The sequence below is a fragment of the Cyprinodon tularosa genome, unplaced genomic scaffold, assembly GCF_016077235.1.
Source record: "Cyprinodon tularosa strain WSP-4 unplaced genomic scaffold, ASM1607723v1 ctg275, whole genome shotgun sequence".
NCBI classification, from domain to species: Eukaryota; Metazoa; Chordata; class Actinopteri; order Cyprinodontiformes; family Cyprinodontidae; genus Cyprinodon; species Cyprinodon tularosa.
In genome coordinates, this window is record NW_024038980.1 from 75,980 (window position 1) to 95,594 (window position 19,615).

The 19,615-nt window shown below is 35.7% G+C and overlaps 1 protein-coding gene across 1 annotated transcript in view; it reads right to left on the reverse strand.

The window, feature by feature from the left end:
• The window catches only part of sgsm1a (small G protein signaling modulator 1a), a 45,313-nt gene extending 30,318 nt beyond the window's left edge, over window positions 1–14,995 (reverse strand). Inside the window, exons 1-3 of the mRNA XM_038290062.1 lie at window positions 14,910–14,995; window positions 14,737–14,780; window positions 5,003–5,078 (exon numbers count right to left, since the gene is read on the reverse strand). Coding sequence (XP_038145990.1) covers window positions 5,003–5,078; window positions 14,737–14,780; window positions 14,910–14,928 — 139 coding nt within the window. The 5' untranslated portion in view covers window positions 14,929–14,995. The remainder of the gene's footprint in view (window positions 1–5,002; window positions 5,079–14,736; window positions 14,781–14,909) is intronic.
• Window positions 14,996–19,615: the final 4,620 nt, after the last annotated feature.

Below are 19,615 nucleotides of genomic sequence, written 5' to 3' on the forward strand. Positions count from 1 at the left end.
TTCAGGCAAACTGCTCAGCTAATCAGCATAATTACCAGAAAAATACCAACAAATAGTCAAAGAATCCACATCTGAGTTTTATTTATTAAACTGAATCACTAAAACTGATTCACTTTCCATTGCTATTTGCATTACTGAGATGCACCTCTACTCTGATTTCAGTACAACACATTTCAATTTCAAAACCTAATGAGAAATTTTGTAAAATAAATAAGTTTCATGATTATTTTGTTTCCACATACCAGAGACCACCAATAGGATCCATCATCATGGTATGAAGCAAAACAACCCAGGCACACAGTGTAACCTGGTAACTGGATGCATCGGATGAAGACATATTGACACACTTTACTTTAATGACACGTAGACTGGACCCTGCCTCCTCCCAAAGCTTACGTGGCGGTGCCTGGTGCTGTGTTGACATTTGAATTTTCTGTCAAGTCTAATCCTGCGGCTCTGCTCACATAGGGTCAGGGGGAAAGGATGGGGTTACCATGGCAACCATCGGTGATGGAGTGACGGAGCTCTGGCAGAGACGAGAGCGGGGAAGAGGCAGCTGCAACTTGTGAGGATCACGATCTGCCTCTTTCCACCGTCACTGCTTAAGCAAACAACTTCTTCCAACATTCTGTCACTCCTTTTAGTAGAAGTCTTTGTTTCTCCATATATCTTTTCCCTTCACCTTTTCCTCCCTGCATCCTCGTATCCCATTATTATAAGAGCGGCAAGGTAAATGTCAGAACAATAGGCCTTATTAAAAGGTCTCGAATTATAGTTGAGCCTTGTTACTCCCTCATCATCCCCTATAAGTGGTCTCAGATGGCAGAAGTACAGCCCCTGCTGCTCCTTCAAATTTGTCGGTCTACCGAGCTATGCAGAAGATTCTGGGAGTTGGTTTTCTGCATATGCTGTTAAATGAGATCTATGGTTTGTAACTGTTTTATGAATTTCTAATTATAGATAGATGTAATTGTAAACTGTAATGTAAATTGTAATGTAATCTATTGCCGCTGTCTTGGCCAGGACTCCCTTGAAAAAGAGATTGTTAATCTCAATGGGACTTTTCCTGGTTAAATAAAGGAATAAAAAAAAAAAATTAAACACTATGATTACTGAAGCTAACAAAAAGAAATCAGTACAGAGAATGCCTTTTTTTTTTTTTTACGGAGTGCTTTAAAAAGCACACAAGAATCATCTAAAAACATCAACAGGTCGTAGCTGAATGTGAAACAAATGCAACATGTGTCAGGATCGGTACCCACCTGACAGAAACAGCTAATTTAGTAAACCGTCTCTAATCACTCTGTATCTGTGGCAACTGAGAATAACAGACTGTTGTCAGTGACGTGTCACTGACCGACACTTCAATCCGCACAGCCAACAAGAACACATGATGTAATTACACATTATTCACTGGAAATAGGTCCAGTATAATCTGAACCCTGGTTCTAGATGCTGAAATCACAAACACGCCATATGAGAAACTGTCTGCAGATGGCACAAATAAAAGAGTCCAGCATGAGCAATTGGCAGGTTACTCTGATAGAGAAAAAGGAGATCTTGATGAATTATTTCAAAACCTTGTGACATTCCTTCTTAAATTATAATTTTTTTCATTCCCCTTAAACTCTCGGGCTGCATCATATCACTCCTCTCCTCTGTTAAAGTAAATGTAAAATTCTAAAGTACATTTCTGGTGCCTTCCTTAGAGTTACCTGACATTTGCTTATTTTCATCCCTTAAATGCAATCAGAATTTGCTGCAAGCTCACAAAAGGATCTTGCCGTGCCAAGGTATTGTTAAAAAGAAAAACTTTCTTTGAGTATTAGACACCATTTGTCTCAAGCAGAGGTATGAAAGTCAAACGAACATTTTTCAAGTCAGATTTCTTAGAAACAGGTGGTGTATAAAGAGGGCTTACAGGAGCTCCAGGACGTTCTACCTAGTACTAGTTGTCTTTTACATGTCACAGCAATCCTCACTATTATTCATCTGTCTAGAAAGGATTGAGAAGAAATACATAATGTTTTTGAGAAAAAAAAAGCAAAGATTGACTTAAAATGTTTTACGTTGTAAACAAAAATGCAACCCTTCACTTTTGTTGCCTTCAGATAGATTGTGCAGAATAAATGTCACATCTGCTGAAATCAAGTTTTGGCTTAAGTCTAACTTTATCTTCCCTATAATATATAATGTTTTTTTTTATAATACGATCAAAAAAATAAACTCTTTCCAAATAATTCAGAGAATAGTAGTTCGTTTCTACCCATAATCAAAGAGGACATGTGTTTAGATCTTCTTTTCTAAGTAACATTCACAGAAACAGATCTGTTAATGCCATCAAATTAACATCTATGTTAATAAAAATATTAAAATATAGAAAGAAATAACTGTTATGAAGATAAACAATACACTAAAATATAAATAGAGATTATTTCTTTTTTACAGTTTCTTCTGATACAGTTCACAAACTTTAAGCTCAGTCAGCAGCAGCTCTTTGGCACATTTCCCCTCCAGTGTTTACATTTCATTTAGGCTCGTAGTTGGCAGCTCATAAAAGTAGCCATAACCGAGGTGGTTAATGGCTCCCAGCGAGCTAAGTGAGCTCTTCAGCTGTCTTTTACTTGCTCTCTTTTCTAAAATGACTTCAGCTGAAAAACAACGCTGCAGGGGTCAAGAGGTGAATCAGAGGGTGAGTAGTGAGAAGGAGTAGAACGACGCTTTGACAACAAAGCATAAAAAGGAGAAGGCCATTTTTAACTGACACATGAACAGTGGAAACTATAGAAAAGGACATTTAGACCTTTATCCTACTTATAATGGTTGGACTGCAGGGCAAGATATCTGTTGATGTGGCAGCATGAAAGCACTAATGGAGGCACATAAAGCACATCAAACGACAAACATTAGTAAAAATGGACTTTCAGCGAAGAAGCTTGAAAAAAGTACTTTTCTTCAGTTATTCAGAGGGAAATTAAAGCACAAAAGGGGGATTTGGTGTAAGGTGATTACTGGAAAGAACGAGTATTAAAGTAACAAGGGTAAAACAGCTTTTCAGGCAGAGCTGGAAATGCATTACACACCATGAAAGATTCTATGTAGGCTTCATTACGGAAAACCTTATGTAATAGTCTAAATATTAAACTGTGCATTCAGTTTGAATACTTTTTCATTTCTATCTCCTATTTTGTTTAAAAAAAGAAAATGTTTGCTTGATGAGTATTTCACAGTTTACTTTTGATAACAAAAATATTGTAAGTTATCACATCTCCAATCTGTCTCAGGAAATATAGCAGCTTTCCACACCACAAAAAGCTTGTTGCAACTACATTTTACAGCATTAAAGAGCTGACAGGCCTAGAGAGATCTGACAGGTCCTTCATGCCTTCACTGGTGCATCTCTTTGCACATATTTAAAGGTAGAAAACATGACGGCTGCTTGTTTGTTTGCATCATATCACTATGCTGACCTGAGTACGAATAAGAACAAGGTTTGGGGATTTCACTCACATTTGATTATGTTTTGCAGCACTACACCTTCTGACTTGAAAACACTCACTTGTTTACAGACATGGCTTTCACCAAGTAAAAATATCAGGTTTTCTTTTGAAGTGAGACTTATTTTGTTCACACTGCAAATCCACAAATAAACCAGATTCCCTGTTATTCCTCTGTTCTTAATGTGTGAGTGTCTGTATGTGGGCGGTGTGTTTTCCATGGTGATCAGTTACTTACTTCTTTGCTTTGAGGATGGAGCAATAATTACATTTATTGAATCACTGCAATTAAAATCGTCCTGCATGTGTCTTCTCAAAAACTAATTCAAAAATCCTCCTAAATGGAGCAGAGCTGATGGGCAATATAATGGGCAAGCTGATGGTAATATCAAAAAAGTAATTAGAATGAAATTTTATCTTTCTGTTTCAATGTGTTTTAATGATTTTCTGAGAGGTTTAATCCAGGATCATAATGATTATTGAGAAATGACAGTAAAACGTTTTTGTGGTGAAAGAGTCTTTTGAAACAGGCAGAAATTGATGTAAATTTGTCAAGGTAGACTGGAAGATATTAAACCAGGTTTCAGAAAAACTTGGTTTAATATACCTATATATTTATATATGCCTATATAAAAATGTCGGAAAAGACCTCACACAGGAACCGAAACAATTATAGAGTGGATATACAGTGGATGCTCTTCAGCAGGTCTGTGGAATATATATCACAGTGCACAATATTGAAATCCAAAGAATTCATCTGGAATGTAATATTTTTACCTAAGACATGCCAAGTAGAATGTACATACATTTTTGCGTGGCAAAAAGATATCCAGCCGGTGAGATGGATTGTTAAACAGCACATGCCCCTACCTGACACATACTCCTATGCCCAAATGTCACACAAAGTTCATCACAAGGCATGTGCAGTCACATCTTCATAAACCAGAATATAATCAAAAAGGTCATTTATTTCCCGATTAAAATTCAAAAGCTGAAAGTCAATTACAATATTACATTATAAGCAAAGCAACTTAATATAATACAGAAATTAAAATAATTGCTGTATGTTAAAAAATGTTGAATGGAAGGAAAAAGTGTGGTGGAAAAATCTGGAAATGATTGTGAAACAAAGCCTAATAAAAAATCTATCCAAGACATCGGCTACATCATGTTTTTATCTTTACATTTTTTTTTATTATCATGGTTTTACTTGACTCCTGTTTTATTGTTTAATTCGTGTAAGGTACTTTTAGTTGTCTTTGTACTGAGTTGTGATATATAATTAATTGCTCACCTTGCCATATATGTTTTTGGCATGTATTAATGTATTACAATTTGGCATTCTGCAACCCACTTTCTGCCAGAGAAGGTAAATACCACTTATATATATATATTTAAGATTCAGAGTTAAAAGAAAAGTGATAAACCAGCTACATATCTTTTCACAGCTGTTGGGCTCTGTTAAGACACAGTGGAAATAAAGTTGTGGGGTTTTGAATACTCACCACAAAAGGACACAATATGACTGCTGTCTTCATGAACAAATTTCCTGGTGACAGCTTCCTCCATAATCTGCTTCACCTGTCAATGAAAGAGGAGACGCCGGATGACTCATTCATTACGATGTCACATTAAGCACGAACAGACTGAGAGGGGCTTTTAGGTCAGGATGTGACTGAGTGACAAATACGCTTCAGCTGAGGGAATAAACGGGAGAATTCATGAATGTAAAAGGAGTCAGCCTTAAAAGTTAAGAGCAGGAAAAACTATCAGCAGTTGTTTAGCTGCTGGATGAGTCACCAGCTCTTGTCCTAAGGACCACTGGGAAATGCAGATTCATTTGGTGCTAGAGAAGGGCAGTTCATACATCACAGACCCCATTTCTGAGCAATTACCATCCCTCTGCAGGAACAGACCATTCTGTAGCAGATTCAAATGCAGATAAGATCTTCATCATTTCTATTACAAAAAGAGGATGTACATCATATATACAGGCCTACGAGGAAACACTCATTAGTTTGGCTATGTTCTGACTCCTGTTCTGCCACGCACCACGAGTTAAGACGACCGGTGAATCAGCCCCTGTGGTGACTATGGAGATGGCCCCTGTGTGGGCACTGCTCTGCAGTCTGATTGGGGAATATCAACCTTCAGACACGGCCAAGCAGATAGCTGAGCAGCAATTTCCGGCTGAAATTATTCTGTCCACAAAAAACGCATTACACTGCCAGGGCCATCATCAGCAAACACAAACACTCTTTCTACATGCTGGACATGCACATGACACGAGGACATAAGATGCTTCATCAACCCCGGTTAGCCCTATAAACAAAAAATAAACAGAAAAATAACTTGAATTGGAAAAATAATTAATAAATATCAAAAACAAGGCTTTTGTTATCTTTTGGGTTTTAAATTAAAATGTTCTACAGTTTCATGCTGGTGCAGACAAAAAAAGCTGAGCTAAATGTGTGCAGTCAGCCAACAGGAACACTTCAACACTCTCCTGACAAATGGTACTCCATGATTCAGTCATAATAGGTCTATCAGCAAAAGGAGGCCAAGTGGAGCATTTAGATCATAAACATTGTACTCTGAGTTAATGTGTCGTTACAGCTTCTTATTGTTATGCAAAAAAATGTTTCTGCAGTCTATTTGGGCACATTTGAAACAGAATTGGTAAAATTAGAAAATACTATAATTACCTAGATGAGTCTGGCAGAAAAAAATACAAAAAATACAGTGAAAAAGTATTTATACATCTTGAACATGCTTATTTTTTGTGAATTCTGGACTTAAAGTTAGACCATAAAATAGACTATGGCTGAGTGAAAAAAAAAAAAAAAACAATGCTCACAATTAGTAAACAGGGGCTTCATGTGTGTTTCAGCTCCTCCTCATCATTGGACAACCCCCCTCACTGTCAATTTATGAAACTTGTCTTAAAATCTTTTTTCATTCTTTGGCTCTCTCTGGCTTTGTGGTTTGTTTTGGTGGTTGTTTTTCATTTGGTTTTACTTTATTTAATTTAGGTTTATTTTACTCGTTTTATTCTTTTAAAGTGTTTGGTTGTTTTTATTTTATTTCCTTGGTATGTACAGCACTTTATGGCAGCTGGGGTTGTTTTAAAGGTGTCTATAAATAAAGTTGAGTTGAGTGTAATTTCATCTTAGTATAAATCCTGTTGTTCAGTGAAAGCCTCAGAGGTTTGCGATCTAAATTTGAAGCAAAGTTAGATTATTAAGTGATATCCCAAGCTTTAAACAACCATTGTAACCATTGGTAACTCTATGTGAAGATTCACAGCTCAGATGTGAAATCAGGTGGCTATTAGTTGTGCTGTCAAGAAAACTGGTCTTTGTGGACGAGTTTAAAGAAGAAACCTACAATCCCATGTATAGGCTGTCATAGACAAAACATGACCTAAATGCAAAAAAAAGTTATGCATGGTTGAAAACTAATGGTGCATATTTCCCTAAAAAAAAAAAAAAACGCCATTAGCAGATTGAACAAGCAGGTGGTAGCATCCCATGTTGAAAATGACTTTCTTTAAAAGGGACAGCGAAGCAATATGGTGTTGATTGAAGATAGATAGAGCTAAATGCTTTAGATCAAATCATTTTAACGTGCTTGAATGGCCCAGGTTAAGTCCACATACTGGATACATCTAAAAGAAAAATATTTTTTACAGAGCTCTCTATTCATTTTTTTTTGCCTTCAGGTATTTTCAAGGCACAGGGAGAAAAAAAACAACCTAGATTTCTAAATCTAGGAGACATACCTAGGAATGGGAGCTGGCTCGGAGCTTGTCTGCCTGGCTGTGTGTTTCCTGGACGGAGCCGCCTTTTACAGCTGCTTTTTGTGTCTCTGCTTCCGTCTCCTTGAACCCCAGTCGGCCTTGGCAGATGGCCGCTCACACTGAGCCTGGTTCTGCTGGAGGTTTCTTCCTGTTAAAAGGGAGTTTTTCCTCTCCACTGTCGCTACAAGCATGCTTAGTGTGAGGGATTGTATTTGAGTCAATGAGTCAATGCAATCAACTGGTTTTCCTTAGACAGAAAACTTTGTATCAATTTGACTGTATGATCTGGTTGAACTGTAAAGTGCCTTGAGATGACATGTGTTGTGAATTTGGCGCTATATAAATAAACTGAATTGAATTGAATTGGATGTAACTGTACATATTAAGTTAACTTAATAGAAATATACACCACAACTTTCAGATGTTAACTGCCAAATGGTTTGCAGTCATATATTTCCACTAGATGTCATACAAAAACTGTAATTGGTAGGACTGCCCTCTATGTGACGGTATATTGCATATTATGAACATCTCTGAGAACTCTATTCTATGTTTCTTAAATGAATTAAATAAATTAGTCTATTAGCGCAAACTTCAACATTTGATTAACTCAATAACCTATCGTTAAATATATCTATACTTTAAATTTTTATTATTTTAATATCAGACGAAGAAAAACATTTAAATCTAGAAATATGGACATGATAAAATTTGGTTTTAAACCTGATTAAAAGTTAATAGTTTGAAAAAGGACTTTTAATCCGACGAATGAGCCATATGAGGACACATTCTATTTCCCTTATGTTTAACTAGAATGTATATTGTGAATACTTGAATACCAAAAATAACAATTAAACTCATTAAACTGATTATACAATTATATAAAATGTAGATTGTAAAGAGTTATGTCGCATTATTATATTTCACAGTGTAATGAAGTCAAAACTTAACTGAATAAATCCATAGCTAGGTTTATGGATCCAATATATGCTATCAAACAAATGATAAAAACAAACAAAAGCACCATCTCCCATTTCACGGCCAATGAGAGAAACTAATGTCTACTTTATAACACCACTGCAAACCAAGCGTGGCTCAAACTGCACTCCTTAAAAACATTCACTTATTCAAACGGCAGTGACTAATTGGTGAGTGCAGTCACTAATTAGTGCAGTCATTGGACACAAACAGTGCCATTGTTTATTTCAGCTGCAACAGATATGATTCATGCAGCCAACACAACAGAGACAGCAGCAGTCTGATGAGACGCCCCTCCGCTTCAACTCATGAATATAGTGCTAAAAAAAGAATAAACTCACACACACACACACACAATGATGTCGTACGCAGGGGACTTGGTTCCTTTGGCTTTCTTTCCTGACTACACCTTAAAAGAAAGTTGATTGATTTGCTCACTTGTGTTCCCCTCACACTTATCTAAGCTACTGATCTGCTCTCTGAGGAATAAGTCTCCTAAACAGTCTGTGTGCCGGCAACCTGAGAGTTTCTATGGAGATGTCACGAGTCTCAAAGCGAAACTCTTCATCCAAAAAGATGCATGGAAAAACACAACTAATCCATCTCTGACAAAAATACGAAAGACAGCAGCTTCATAACATGAATTCATCTGCAAGGCAGAAATCTTTACAGCTAAGAGAAATCTGTTGCAGCAAAGCTGAATGAATCTGCTCTAGCTACTCAAAGTCTTAAAGCCAGAGGCTCTACTGATAAAAGATCTACTGAGCACTTCAATTACATCCTGCAACAGCAAGAAATAACAGCCAGAAAGAAAAACTAATTTACTAACATCCACCCTCCATAATTCATCGTCTTTATGCTCAGTGAAGAACGAAGGAAGCAAGTAATGGAAAAAAAACAAAAAGCAAAGTCACGACTGTTTCTTATGTAAAAGTGATGCATCGCTCTGCCAGGATGTTTTTTATTGCACATAGTGGTCTGAACTTTATAATTTTGTAACCAAGGCTGGTCTTCACAGACCAGACAGTTCGTCATCTCGACATCAGGACAAAGCATTGAGATTTTCTCTCAATGAAGCAGAAAATCCTGTTTTATCTGTTATAACATTTCTTGTTATAAATATATTTAACGATGGGTCAAAAACAGCATTGCAATCTCTATCTGTGGATGCGATGGTAGTAATGTTAAACACCTTCCCTGAGCAAATTAACGTGGAATAAATGAATCAACCCTGCATTTAAACTGTCCATCAATACACCTCAGGGAAATAGGAAAATCTCTTCAAGCAAGGAATTAAAACAGTTCACAGGGAGCAGGAAAGTAAAGGTTCCTGCTCTCTCTCTCTCACTCCTTTAGCAAACACAGGTGCGCATTTGTGTTTGTTCGTTAAAGCATGGTATATGGAAAAGGCAGAGCACGACACAGTGACAATATAGTAAAACCAAGGCAAATAGAAGCTCTTATTCAGACTAATTTTCTGCCAGGAAGGTAATTCTGCTGTCACAGACAGGCTCGGCTCTCTGGATAATGGCCCACATCCAGGTATGTCTGAGCAGCCTGGTGGCATAAAACCAGCTGGATGGGGGCAGAGCGTAAACAGTCAGCATAGAGACACCATATGGCACAGCCCACACAAACCAATATAACTCATAAACATAAACCAATAGAGGAATGCATACATCAGTTTATAAATAAATTAACATCATATATTTCAGTGAATATCAACCATCAATTTGCTCAACTTTATTTGAGCTGGTTTTGTTATAAAATAGAATACTGTTTCAATAAGTATAATAAATTTTAGTTAAGCTTTAGGGTGCCTACAAAGTAAAAGTGGCAAAAAAATATTTCCTCTTTAGACAATTATTATCAATATTCTACCTAATCTGAAACAGCTACCACTACAGGATGTTTAACATAAATTTTGTTTAAGCTGCCATTTTAAAAAAACAAAATACAGTCTATGTAAGTACATAAAGGTTTCCTGTGTTCCTAAATGCTAGCACATAAACTCCTCGTGCCATGGTAGCTTTAGCACAAACCAAACGACTTTTAATAATAGCGTTTCACTTAAAAACATGACACCTGGCTGTTGATTTTAAGCACTGTTAAATGACTGTTAACATGTAGAGTTTTCAGATAAATAATTTTAAAAGATTAACCAAAATATATAAAGACAGAACAAAATGCTGCATGTATGACAGAAAGAGTAGCTAGTTAAACGGCTATTGTGTGGGAAAAAACAATTACATTTTAAACTTAATGACCAAAATTTAGACCTAAAATACTAATGGTACTTTTAGTGCCATTTATTTATAGAAATTCAATGTAATTAGATAATTTATTTTATTGGGTATTTATAAGCCTAGTTTTAAGCCAGAATTACTTAGAGCTAATATGGGGGATCCAAAGGGCCACTTTCCTCTGGATCCACAGTTTGCATAAACCTAAACTAGATTAAATGAGTCTGTAGAGAGCATGAACAATCTACCATAAGGTATTTATGGTGTGATAAACATTAGTATAAATATTTACAGCTGGATTTACATTAAAATTGTAAGTTGAACTGTAACACTATTAATTTATCTCCATGGGTAGAAATTTACAGTATTCTGCAAAATACATCAACTCAGAGATGGTAAAGTAAAAAATAAAGTACATTGATAATAGAAGTTAAGCTGAGTAATGTCTCTATGATATCAAAATACATTTTTTGATTGTAGGTTTTTATGAAGTACACTTCTTTGGCATCTTTGGTGAGAACTCTTGATAAAGTGTGAACCACTTTTGGCAAGACATGAGATATAATTGAACTTTAACCATATAACCCCGGGAGAAAAAAAAAAGAAAAGAAAGAAGTTCTCCATTAGTAAAGCTGAATGTTCCTTATAAGGATTAGAACTAAATGCCAATCCTTTTCTCAATAGCAAAGTGTCCAAAATCAAACCATCTATTTTCTACCATTCATCTGTCAGGGACACAGGGGCTGGTGCCTATCTCCTGCAGTTTACATGCAAAAGGTGGGTTACACCCAGATAAGGTCGCCAGTTTATCAGAGAACAAGACAGATGTATACACACCTAAGGGAAACTTGGAGTCACCAATCGAGCTACAGTAACATTCATGTTTTTAGACTATTGGAGGAAGTCAGAGTGCCCAGAGAGAGCCCAGGTATGCACAAGGAGAAAATGTAGATAGACTTTTGGCCAGGGATTGAACACAGGACCGTCGTGCTGTAAGGGAAAATGCTCCACTGTGCAGCCCGTGTCCAAAATCCAAAACCTAAATGACTAAATTCAGCAAAACTGGACAAGCTGAAGTATTTCAAATTAGAGTTTACAAACTCTGCTTTATGATTATATCTCCATTATGCTCCCAACTTTAATTGGTGGTGGGGACAATGTAAAGATGGAAAATAGGCAGAGTAATGAGGAAAGGGGTTTATCATAATCAAAACTTCTTATCATAACATTCAAGATTTCTTTCCCCAGCACCTTTTTTATCTCATAATGTGCAGACTTACTGAGCTTTTAAAATAAACCACTAAGATGTCGGTTAATCTATACATTTGATCAGTCTGCAAAAGGATTTAGAAGCATGTTAACAAAGCAAGAGAGTAAGAAGTGGGTAAAGTTGTCAAATCAGAAGAAGGGTCTGGTATCCACAGATAAGACTGCAAATGTGTCGCAAAGGAAGGAAATTCAGATGAAAGCCTTTCTATTTCTATAGCAATAAGTCTTTTTTACGTTTTTATTTGAAAAAAAATATTCATCAGTGTATGAAGCAGAAAAAATACAGTTAAAAAAACATTTTAGCAAAGGAATGGTGTAATACAGGTTTGAAAGTTTTCCTTTCACCTAATGGAAACCATTTCCCTAGGACTAAAAACAATCCCGGCTGGACAAAGTAGATAAGGTTGGGGAAGGAAGCATTGGTGGTTTTTGGAATATTTTTGATACTTGAATATTAATGTTCTGTTTATATGTTATGAACAATCAAATCATCAAAAATAAATAAACAAATAAATAGAAGGCTTTCTTAAATTTTGAATTGCAAACAGACTGAACGTAGCAGCTGCACCTACATGTAAAGAACATAGTGAAAATCCTTTGAACACAATTATTTTTGAAGTTCTATGACAGCAATATTCCAAGTAACAGCCTAAGGTATTTATTGGTGAATATCTGTGCTCAAAGGTATTGAACAGCACAATGTTGTAACTTGTCGTTGGCTCTATAACAGTCAGACCATCTGACTGATTAAAGTCTAAATCTGTCTGTGATCCGAGTTCTGACTGAAATGAGTCAGGCTCATGTTTCATACCATGTCTATGTGTGAATTACCTAGCTTTAATTCAGCTTGTTCCATACAGCTGGTATCGATTAGGATTTTCTCATATCAGCATTCTTTTCTATTATAACTCTGAAATGTTGTTAGACTATTTGTTTATCATTTTCCCTTTAAGATCCAAGGTTTCACTGAGGCCTGGATGTAAGACAGCATAATTGATCACTAAACAGGCTTTTGAAATTTCTAACACCTAATTCCGTCAATAAATTCCAAAACTAAATATATGAATCTAAAAAAAAGTGAAAAGAGCTCTAATAAATGTATATTTTTTATGATAAAACATATAGAAAGCATATAGAAAAACAATATATCACCAAAAATTGCAAGACCTCAACCATGTGTCTTAAACATGAATCAGTGTAACTTTTACTAGTTGTGCCAATAAGGCTAATTTGTAAAACAACAAACTTTATAGCCACATTAGCTTCCTGTGAATTGCATAATTAACTAGGTAAAAAATATCAAAATCTAAACAAACAATGTTAGATCTATTAATATGAGATTCACATTGTATGATAACTTTGACTAGAATAACAATACCATGATTTTTCTCTAGGAAATGTAAAAAAAAAGTAAAGTAAACTTCTTTTAATTGCTTCAGGAAAAGAGTAATGAATCATCTTATTGCAAAATTTCTGTCATTTATAACATTTGTGTTTTCTTTTATATATAGGCCAAAGCAAAATCATAATAATAAACTCCCAATGGTCCAGTGGTAGTGTTCAAGAAAATGTTCCTTTTGTGCAGAGAAGTTAACAGATTACATTACATGCTACTTGGTATTAGCTAACTTAAATTTTAAGCAGTTATATCTTTAAAAAAAAAAATTATTATCATTGCTTCTGGGGTTTTATTGTTTGTTTAGTTTTTACCTGAGTACCACACAATGTAGCCTTCTTGCAGCCAGTCGATCAGCAGTGCACAGCAATAAGTGGGTAAGATGACCTTCTGCTACTCATTCTTTAAACCATCAGTGAAAAACCCACTGCAGGACTTTCTCTAACTTCAAATATACAATACAATTTGTTGGAAATCTGCAAAAATTTTTAAACCATGACATTAAAAAAAACCTTGGAATGTCAGGATATCAGTAAATTGCCTAATAGAAAGAGAGGGGTTTGTACTAATGGTAGTTTTTACTGGCAGGTTACAATTCAAATAATTGAACACTTCCACCCTTCACATTAAGAAAAACCTCCAGGTCTCCCTGTATGAGGGATAACACAAAGGAGATTCAATGAAAGGCTTTTTCAGTTGCTTTGAAACAGCTTTGATCTCTCAGTCTGTGCTGCAGGTGTGTTAAAAATAAAGGAAAACAATAAAGACAGAAATTAGATGATTCAGTGCATGAACCTCTCCTTAAACTAGGCTATTTCTGATGCAGTTGAATCAAGCCATTTTCCCATTTTTCTTTGATTTGAAAAAATGACTAAGGAAAAGTTATTTACACCAAAAATATGCACAGTTCCTTAATGGATTGTTGAGGTATTCCTGCAAAAACTGATCTAATATGTGCATGATAACACACGAGAATAACACTCCAATCATTTGCAAGGGTTACTAATGTATCACAAACTATTATCTAAATGTCAGATTGGCTGAATAATCCCAATGCTTCTGTTTCTTAATTTTTTAAGGAAAAATCCCAGACCATCAAATCATTACAGCTGTGTCAATGTTTGCTTTTACGGACCGCAGTAAAATAAATTACAGGCATCTTTTCTTCTCTCACACACACACACATACGCATGATTGCATGCAAATATAAGCAACAAATGATCTCTCAGTAGCCTAATGACCTCCTCTGCTGCCAGAGACAATAATCTGTTTCCTTTGTTCAGCTTCTCCCATCTTAGCTACATCAAACTCACATATTCCATTCATAGTCAATGGATTGTATCTTATGAATAAAATATAACATTTTATTTTATTTCTATTTTTAAACAGATGTTTTAGGTAAGTATAGGCTAGTAACAGACAGATATCAGAGGAGGTGCCCAAGCAGAAGTGTGAGCCATGAGTTTGTCACATTCTCAGCTAAAGTTTGAATGAGTTAAATTAAGCCTCTTATTGTACAGTTCTTGATTCTCCTGCTGATCTGAAAACACCCACCTCCTTTTTTACGGTGCGCAGCAGCTTCTGGCGAGTCTCTGCTTCTAAAAACACAACAAAGAAAGCACATAGGATTTATGTTTTTGTATTCCGATAGAGCAGCATATGCCCATGCATTAAAAGCAATCTATGTATGCTTTCCATGTATAAATGTAGGTGTTTTTTTTCCCCACCTGCCATGATTGTTGCCATGGATCCTGCCTCCTGTCTGAGCACAGCGCCTCTCTCCCTGTAGCTGCGTGGAAACCCTGATGGAGCTCCTCCTCCGCTGCGCGCACGCCTCTTATGGACACATGCAGCGCCTCCATTGGCTGCTGCTCTCACATTCAGTTTAACGGTGAGAAAGATCAACTTTGGAGCTTTACAGTCTGAACATTTAGTGGCCTTTGTGTGCCTATCAAAAGTACCACTTTTCAATAAGAAAATTAGTATTAGCGTGTTTAATCCGTAATGTACAATAACATTGTTTGTTTTTTCATACAGAGGCGTAGCCAGAAATTCTTTATAAGGGTGGCCAGGTAATAACCAATGTGTACTGAGCAGAGGTGTCAAGTAACGAAGTACAAATACTTCGTTACTGTACTTAAGTACACTTTTTAGGTATCTATACTTTACTCCATTACTTATTTTTCTTCATACTTCTGACTTGTACTCATTACATTTTCTCACGAGTATCTGTACTTTCTATTCCTTACATTATTAAAACAACCGTTACTCGTTACTTTTGGCTTCGGTTTAATGCAGAGGTCACGGATTAGCGGACCGTGGTCCGGTGTTATGTGGAAAAGTGCATCCGTGCAGGAATATGCATCCCCAGTAGCGGGAGCGCGCCTCGCTCTGTACAACCACATATCAACGAGGGAAACGGATTAAACTATGACCAATTTAGCTACTTGTTGTTTTATTAATGATATAAAAACATTTAAATATTCCTCTCCTGGGGAAAACATTTGTGGTTATTTAGAAGGTTCATTTAAAAAATTATATGGGTGTTATGAACAACATTAAATCCAAAGATTTTGTCCGAGGAACGGCTGATTTATTTGTTGTAGTCTCTTGTTTTTCACACACAACAATAAACAGTGATGCCGCCGTGACAGCACAGCGTTCACAGACCAGTGTGATGCATTCGCGAGCGTCAGATAGCTATGGTGCATTCAGGAGCATGGGACATTTCATATTTTCAAGGAAAGATACATAAACGGAAAAGAACTTAACTAATACAAAAATCTATTTATTCAGAAACAGTGTGGGCTTTTTTTATAATACTGATTGCTCTATAATTGTATTTCTGTTTTTTTATGATGCACATCTGCTAGTTTTTTATTCTAAAAAAAATCTGTAATATTAGCAGCAAATTATCAAAGTTTTTCAAAAGCCAGTTTAGAAGCTCCACATGAGGCTTCAGATCGTACAGCAACAATTACGCTGTTATTGTTTTACAGGTAGAATTTGCATTTGCTGACCCTTCTCTTTTAACTACTGATGGATGTATAGGAATACAGTCATACAAGTGTCAACTTTTTTTTTTTCAATTTAAAAATTTTATGTATAACATTAATGCATAAATACCTCATTTTGTTTCAGTGTTAAATTCTGTTTAAAGTAACAGATCATTAAAAATGTCTCCAGACCTTTACTGGTTGATGATTTTCTTTATTCAGACCCACTGATTTTTAATTGGTTACCCCTGGGGCCTGTTTCAGAAAGGAGGTTAAGTGAAAACTCTGAGTTTGTTAACCCTGAAATGAGGGAAACTCTGGGTTTTCTGTTTCAGAAAGGGAGGTAAGTTAAACCTGAGAAAGCAGAGTAAGTCAAGCCCGTTTCTGAAAGAGAGGTAACTTATACTCAGAGTCAGTTACCATGGCAATTTACTCTGTGAACCTAACCTGGTCGGGAGCAGGTTTTCTTCAGAAAATCCAGAGTTTATTTTGGTCTCCTCCCCTTTTTTAAAGAGGAAGTGGTGTTTAAACACCTCATTGATTCTTTGGGGACATACAGTATTCATTGCACACATTTCAGTCACGTAGAGCACATCAAAGGGAATGAAATGGCATGTCCTTTTATGGATGATCCTGTTTGTAAAGCCAGGTAGCTACTCTACTCCCATGATGTGCTCAAGTCTTACCTGCTTGAAGTATGTTTTTATATTTCAATTTCAGCTGCTGCCATGTTCTTTTGATGCCTGCAGCATTGCACCTATCCATGAAAACTAAATTAGGTTTAATAAAATACTGTTCTTCCAGTTTCACCTCTGATATTATAACAGTTGGGTAAGTTACTCTAAAATAGTTCTTAATTACTAACTACAAATTTTATCTTCAACAAGTCTAATTAGATTAATGTAATAATTACTGTCTCTAGAAAGTATTGGTCTACTTACTAATTTGTTTTACTTACTTATTACTTTCTAAATCCCAAATCAACCTCAACCACTTGAACAATACAAGGAGAGACAAGAAACTGCACTTCTAATGCTTTCAAATAAACAATATTCAATTGCATGAATTAATCTTAAATTGACCAAAGTGTGTAACTAGAGGGAGAAAGTTCAAATCAAAATATACCTTTTAAAAATTTGATATTAAATCCACAATTTTTTTTATAGTCTTTAATTTAATTACAGTATTTATATGACTTAATTAACTTAATTCATTACACCCAACACTGTATAAAAGTAATTAAAATGTAAACTTACGCATTGACTCGAGCAGCTATTTTCACCCAAGCTAACTCTCTCCTTCGCCGCTGCAGCCGTGTTGCTTTTTTTTAAAATACATGTTCAAATTCTGCATATGCTTGCATAAGCACATCCAGTTCTGCTGGTGAGAAATATGCACACCTTTTTTTGTCTGACGCTGTTGCCATGGTGACTCGTAATATCTGTGCTCCATTGATAATGGCTTTTTATAGTTGTGGCGCACGCGCTTAACTCAGAGTCAGTCAATTTAGAGTTGATTGAACTAACTCATTTCAGCTGTTCTGAAACCCAAAACTCAGAGTTTCCAATCTCAGGATAAGTCAACTCAGAGTTCAAGTTTTAACTCAGAGTTGGTTGAACTTCCTTATTGAAACAGGCCCCTGGTTTAATGTTTGTAAATATTCATTTCCCGTCATGTGCTCCATCCAAGGCAGATCATTGGCTCCATCCACATCTAGTGAAAACTAGTGATTGGATGAGTCATAGAACGCAAACACTCATTGGTTAGTTAAAGGAAGTCATCAGAAGCAAGCAGGTGTTCTTCAAACTGCTAACGTGAATTGTCTATACCATGCTACAATGTGGGATTCAGAAAAGATGTTGAAATGTCTGAAAGGTCGGACACAGGCGAGAGCGTATCGGGAGATGGAGACCAAAAAGACCTCCCTCATCCTTGGTCCTATCTCAGAGAATTTTTAGAAATAGTCGAAAAATTGAGCTTTCAGTTCATATAGCGGCATCTGGCTGTTTTTTTTAAAGGTTACTTTATACTTTTATGCTTTAAGTAGTTTTTTGAGCAAATACTTTTTCACTTTTACTTGAGTAAAGAGGTCAAGTTGATACTTCAACTTTTACCAGTGTTTTTAAACTGCAGTATCTATACTTCTACTTAAGTAACAAATGTGTGTACTTTTGACACCACTGGTACTGAGGGCTGGCCGAAAGCGGATAGGCACCAGAACCTCACGGTCAATCTACACTGTTCCAACAGGAAAATTAACGAGCAAAATATCCATATTTTCGAAATAAACTCTAACTATACTTTCGTACAGCCTTTGCTAACAAATAGACCCATATATTTAAACATCCGTATTTCTAGATAAAAGGTATAGTGGATTAAACTCAGTTTTGAGTTCTGGGGCATAAATCAATCATCATTGTCATTACTTACCTACTTTTATCAATAAACATTCTGCATAAAATGGATATTTACAACACTAATATCTACGTAAATTGATTATTTGATTTTTTTTTATTTAAATTGTTATTTATCTTTGATTTTACTTAAGAATCCTAGATGACTTGCAGAGGCACATAATTATCTCTTTATCCCATATAACACAAAATCTAGCTCTGAAAAGAACATGAATTCTGTACTTATCATCTTTAATGTTAGTATAATGATGTATATAATTAACCACAAAAAATTTTAATATTTTGAATATTCCACTTGAGAGTATTACTGCTGCCACCATCTGTATTAGAGGGGGGAAAATGGCAGGGGTGGCCACAGGGGTGGCCAATGATTGGCTAAGGGTTATTATTAATACAATTTCTATATTCATTTGAAATATTTCCGGGGAACGGTATTCACTGCTAGATTCTTTTAAATATATTTCATCTTAATGTGCTTGAATAACTCTCTATTAGGTGTTACATACTGTAGCGCTCAAATGCAGTAAACTAAATCTGAATACGGTATTATGGTAATCAGTAAAGAAAGTTAAAGTAGGCTACTTATGAGACTTTTCTTTTCACAGTTTTAAACATGTGGATTGAACTAAAAATGTTTAGGAATCAAAGCTCTCATCTCTCATTTTTGGAAATCAAACTATATGGCTGATATTTTTCTATCAATGGCAGGTTATCAGTTCATCAGTAAATTAAACTTAAAGTATGGTCTACATAGGCTGTATGTTAATATTGTATGAATATCTAACCCATTGATAGCTTCTACAAGTCATGTACTCCATAACGTATTTCTACACCTAATAAGGCTGAGTTTTGTGTTTCTTTCTAAAATTGTTGGTGCCATCTTGTGGTCAATTTGAGAAAAACCAGTCATTAGGCTAAAAAATGATGTTAAATAAATTAATAATGTCCAATCAGTGCAATCAATCACTTATTGTAGTTTAAAAAAAACCCTGCTTTAATTATTTGCAGAATTTTAGCTATAAA